This window comes from Mandrillus leucophaeus, unplaced genomic scaffold, assembly GCF_000951045.1.
Source record: "Mandrillus leucophaeus isolate KB7577 unplaced genomic scaffold, Mleu.le_1.0 Scaffold646, whole genome shotgun sequence".
Lineage (NCBI taxonomy): Eukaryota > Metazoa > Chordata > Mammalia > Primates > Cercopithecidae > Mandrillus > Mandrillus leucophaeus.
In genome coordinates, this window is record NW_012106986.1 from 193,098 (window position 1) to 198,627 (window position 5,530).

Sequence of the window (5,530 nt, forward strand, 5' to 3'; positions counted from 1 at the left end):
GGCAGATCACCTGAGGTCAGGAGTTCAAGACCATCCTGGCCAATATGGTGAAACCCCGTCTCTACTGAAATACAAAAAATTAGCCGGACGTGGTGGCGTGCACCTGTAGTCCTGGCTACTCGGGAGGGTGAGGCAGGGGAATTGCTTGAACCTGGGAGGTGCAGGTTGCAGTGAGCTGAGATCACGCCACTGTACTCCAGCCTGGTGACAGAGCAAGGCTCCGTCTCAAAAAAAAGAAAAAAAGAAAAAAAAAAAAAACCAGCCAGTAGTAACTCCCTCCCACCCCAAGCTAAAATGTCTCCAGATATTGCAGATATTGCTATATGCCTCATAGGGACACGGAGCCTGAGTTGAGTGCCTCTAGTCTCTACTCTAACTCGTGCATTCTCAGTAGAGGCGATATTGCCCCCCAAGGTAAAACTTAGCTCTTGGAGGGAGAAAAATTTCTTACTCATTTTATGTATAAAGCACAGATACACATACACTGTATAAATAGATATACAGTATATCTGTAGCATTAAAATTTTATGAGGGAGTGTTAGGAAAAAAAAATCTCAAAAGACTCCTTGGGGGAAGTGATAATGGAAAAAAAAGGGTTGTCTAACTCCATTCTAGCTCAGTGTTTTAGTTCCTATTTATGCCAGTTCCTCAGAAAGAATGATATTTATGGCTCTTTTAAGTTGAACCAAAGAGCTAAGCAACTGTTGAAACACAGGGAAAGCATCTGGAAGTTGCCAAAAGCTGAGGCTATGAGAGACTTAGGGTTCATGTCCGCTCCTTGGCTATGACTGCTACCCATGTCCAAAGTGAAGATCAAGACCTCAGCCAAGACCACAGCCAGCGAAGCTCTGCAATCTCCAAGCAGAAGGCGCTTGGGTGAGGGTCTTCCTGTTGCAAAAGGACTTGAAGCTATTTTGCCAGGTCACTTCACACCGGTTTGAGGCCGTGTCAACTACTGAATCAAACAATGTGGTTGACTAATGCCCTCCAAGTCACTCACAGACACATACATTTGGACAAGTTTTTCTCTTCTCTCCTCTTGAATATCCTTTTTCTTGACTATCTCTGGCCTTCCTTCTCACTCTGGCCTCTCAGATCCCAGTTGTCAGGAGAACATGGCACATCTTGATTGCTGGTCCCTGCATATCCATGATGAGAAACTAACAAACAGGTTGCTGATCCAAAATGTAGAGATTGTTGCTACAGCATATGGCCAGTTAAATGGAATTTTTTTTTTTTAAACTAAAAAGCCAAAAAGCAGTGGCTGATGCCTGTAATCCCAGTGCTTTAGGAAGCTGAGGTGGGAGGATTACTTGAGGCCAGGAGTTCAAGATCAGCCTGGGCAATGTAGCAAGACCCCTATCTATCTCCACAAAAAATAAAATTAGTCAGCCATGGTGGCTTGCACCTCTAGTCTCAGCTACTTGGGAGACTGAGGCAGGAGGATCACTTGAGCCTAGGAGTTCCAGGTTACAGTGAGCTGTGATTGCACCACTGAACACCGGTCTGGGTGACCCTATTTCTTTAAAAACATCTCTTTTTTAAAAGCCAACAAATACATTTTTAAAAACTAAAAATTTTCTTTTTTAAAAAGAAACTGACTTCATTTTTTTCCCTTGATCTTTTCTTAGCACATCTTCTTGGCCTTCAGTCTTGGGAAATGACTAAGAATCATTTTCTGCTTCCTACTTCTATCAAAAAACCCCACTTGAACTCAGTACAATTGGGTGAGGGAGAGAACTCGTGCTCACAGGAAGCCACGCACCCTTGAAAGGCACCAGTCCTTCTTAGCATCGTGCTTCCTGAGCAAGCCTGGCATTGCCTCACAGACCCTCACAGACCTTCCTCAGAGCCGCTTTCAGAAAAGCAAGGTAAGTGGGGATGGGGACATTCTCAGGGTCTTGGGTGGCACACTGCTTTCTGGACCTGGCTCAGACACTCAGGCCCCTCGCGAGTCTAGGGCTTACACTTGGCACCTACCTTGCAGCCCACACACCTTCTACCTGTCCCCACACCCTCCGAGCCCTCATCTGATGGGCATTCATTTATGTGGGACTCTCCTCCTGCACACATCTGGCCTGAGTCCACATGCCCAAAATAAATAGATCATTTTCATTAAAAATATACACTTGTCTGCTTCTTGCTTCTAGCAAGACTCCCAGGCAAGAAATATCACACACACAAGACCTACAGAATAACTCCAGACCCTTACCAGCTCTGTCTCCTGGTTTTTTGTTCTCCTGATAATTTCCTAACTCCTCAGCCTTGTTTACGCCTTTCATTTTTACTGGTAAATGGTGGAGAAAGAGTAGAATTGTTAGTCATTCAACAAACTTTTTTGGAGACTCTGTGATGCAACAGGTGTTCAGTGTCTATTTGCATGAGTAAACCAAAATCTTTTTCTTTTTTTCTTTTTCTTCTCTTCTCTTTTCTTTCCTTTTTTTTTTTTTTTTTTTTTTTTTGAGACAGGGTTTCACTCTGCTGCCCAGGTTGAAGTGCAGTGGTGCCATCATAGCCCACTGCAGCCTTGAACTCCTGGGCTCAAGGGATCCTCCCGCCTCAGCCTCCTGAGTAGCTGGTACTATCAACACATACCATCACACCCAGCTAACTTTTAAAACAATTTTTTTGTAGAGACAGGGTCTCCCTATGTTGCTCACGCTGGTGTGGAGCTCCTTGGCTCAAGTGATCCTCCCTCCTCGGCCTCCCAAAGTGCTGGGATTATAGGCATGGGCCACCGCACACCTGGTTTCAGAAGCTCTTTCTTGAGAAACACAGTTTGGGCATTGGGTGTGTGGTGGGGAGGGTGTGGGGAGAGATCGAATGTGAATTTACTGATGAATGTGAAAAGGATTTTAACAAGGAACGTGAGGGTCCCACAAAAGCCTCAAAAAGGAAGCAAGGGAGTGGCCTTGAGTCGGAAAGTCCTTCAGCCCTGAGTCCCTCTGATAGACATGTCAGCATATGGTAAATTTTAAGAAGATTTCAACCTCTTTATCTACCAATTGAGATAGGAGTGAAGGTGGTTGGGGAGATAGAGGTTTTACTTCTGCCTGCAATATGTGTTTTCTAGATCCATCAGGCGAATTCCCACTCTAATAGGATTCTGTGCATAGAAATGATTTTTATATGCAGTTTGACGATGATCATGATCATGATCATGCATATAAAATACACCCAATTGAGAATTGTTCAACTGATTTTGTCATCCCTGAAAGTGATTTCAGTAACCCCAGACTATGAAATATCTTTTTGAAATACATCCTTGAAGAACACCTGCTTGAAAAGGAGGTTTTACGATCCTCACTTACAAATGAGAGAACTGAAGCTCCTAGCAGAGAGGTAAGAACATTAGTGAGTGCCCGAACTGGAATCTGAAACAAACCTGTCTGCCTCCAAAGCCCAAAATTATTTCATCTGGCTGCGGGGCCCTGTGAGTAATCGAGCCCTTCATCTTGGGAAAGGCATATACAGACCTAGAGCAAAACAGTACGCAGCTATGCTCTGCATTTAGCAACACTTTGATTTATTTTTGTTCTCACAAAAATCTCCTTTGCTCTTCCCCTCATTAGCTTCTTCTGGTTGGGCCCAGACCTGCCTTGAGGAGCCTGTAGAGTTAAAAAAATGAACCCCACGGATATAGCAGACACCACCCTTGATGAAAGCATATACAGCAATTACTATCTGTATGAAAGTATCCCCAAGCCTTGCACCAAAGAAGGCATCAAGGCATTTGGGGAGCTCTTCCTGCCCCCGCTGTACTCCTTGGTTTTTGTATTTGGTCTGCTTGGAAATTCTGTGGTGGTTCTGGTCCTGTTCAAATACAAGCGGCTCAGGTCCATGACTGACGTGTACCTGCTCAACCTTGCCATCTCAGATCTGCTCTTCGTGTTTTCCCTCCCGTTTTGGGGCTACTATGCAGCAGACCAGTGGGTTTTTGGGCTAGGTCTGTGCAAGATGATTTCCTGGATTTACTTGGTGGGCTTTTACAGCGGCATATTCTTCGTCATGCTTATGAGCATTGATAGATACCTGGCCATTGTGCATGCGGTGTTTTCCTTGAGGGCAAGGACCTTGACTTATGGGGTCATCACCAGTTTAGCTACATGGTCAGTGGCTGTGTTCGCCTCCCTTCCTGGCTTTCTGTTCAGCACTTGTTATACTGAGCGCAACCATACTTACTGCAAAACCAAGTACTCGCTCAACTCCACGACCTGGAAGGTTATCAGCTCCCTGGAAATCAACATTCTCGGATTGGTGATCCCCTTCGGGATCATGCTGTTTTGCTACTCCATGATCATCAGAACCTTGCAGCACTGTAAAAACGAGAAGAAGAACAAGGCGGTGAAGATGATCTTTGCCGTGGTGGTCCTCTTCCTTGGGTTCTGGACACCTTACAACATAGTGCTCTTCCTAGAGACCCTGGTGGATCTAGAAGTCCTTCAGGACTGCACTTTTGAAAGATACTTGGACTATGCCATCCAGGCCACAGAAACTCTGGCTTTTGTTCACTGCTGCCTTAATCCCATCATCTACTTTTTTCTGGGGGAGAAATTTCGCAAGTACATCCTACAGCTCTTCAAAACCTGCAGAGGCCTTTTTGTGCTCTGCCAATACTGTGGATTCCTCCAAATATATTCTGCTGACACCCCCAGCTCATCTTACACGCAGTCCACCATGGATCATGATCTCCATGATGCTCTGTAGAAAAATGAAAAGCTGAAATGCACAGTCAATGAACTTTCCACATTCAAAGCTTACTTAAAATTGTATTTTAGTAAGAGATTCCTGAGCCAGTGTCAGGAGGAAGGCCTACACCCATAGTGGAAAGATGGCTTCTCACCCTGCAGGCAACTTTTTCTCTCCCACTAGACAAGTCCAGCCTGGCAAGGGTTCACCTGGGCTGAGGCATCCTTCCTCACACCAGGCTTGCCTGCAGGCATGAGTCAGTCTGATGAGAACTCTGAGCAGTGTTTGAATGAAGTTGTAGGTAATATTGCAAGGCAAAGACTTTCCCTTCTAACCTGAACTGATGGGTTTCTCCAGAGGGAATTGCAGAGCATTGGCTGATAGAGTAAATCCCTACCTTTTGCTGTGGTAAATGGGCCCTCTAATTAATTTCTTGCTTTTGTGGAACAATATAGAAAACTGTTTTTCTAATAATATATCTCAGGCATAGTATATTCCATTGAGCCAGATGTATGAAGAAACAATTAGCGAAGTGATGAAACCAGATCTCAATTCTTTATTGTAAAGGATTATCTGTTAATTGAAGCCAAACTTTTTATACTGATATAAGGGTGAGGATATGAAGACATTAGAATGGTCTGATTTCCCAACACGATCTACAAGGCATTTAAAATCCAAACATATTTGTGAAAATTCAAACACAGTTTCTCACTTGTTTGTGGCCATGTTTTGTTCTAATTATAACAGGGGAATATTAAAAAGTTTTAAATAGGCTGGGCACGGTGGCCTGTAATCCCAGCACTTTGGGAGGCCAAGGTGGGTGGATCACCTGAGGTCAGGA

General features: G+C 44.4%; 1 protein-coding gene across 1 annotated transcript; it reads left to right on the forward strand.

Moving 5' to 3' along the window:
• Positions 1-1,719: 1,719 nt before the first annotated feature.
• Positions 1,720-5,112, forward strand: CCR4 (chemokine (C-C motif) receptor 4). The gene is made up of 2 exons (XM_012001009.1): positions 1,720-1,871; positions 3,573-5,112. Exon 2 carries the CDS (start codon positions 3,625-3,627, stop codon positions 4,705-4,707), a length of 1,083 nt encoding a protein of 360 aa, XP_011856399.1. The 5' UTR covers positions 1,720-1,871; positions 3,573-3,624; the 3' UTR covers positions 4,708-5,112.
• The last annotated feature ends 418 nt before the right edge of the window (positions 5,113-5,530 follow it).

Bases quoted from the DNA above. Each gene is read 5' to 3' on its own strand.
- CCR4 (XM_012001009.1), top strand. From the start codon at position 3,625: ATGAACCCCACGGATATAGCAGACACCACCCTTGATGAAAGCATATAC.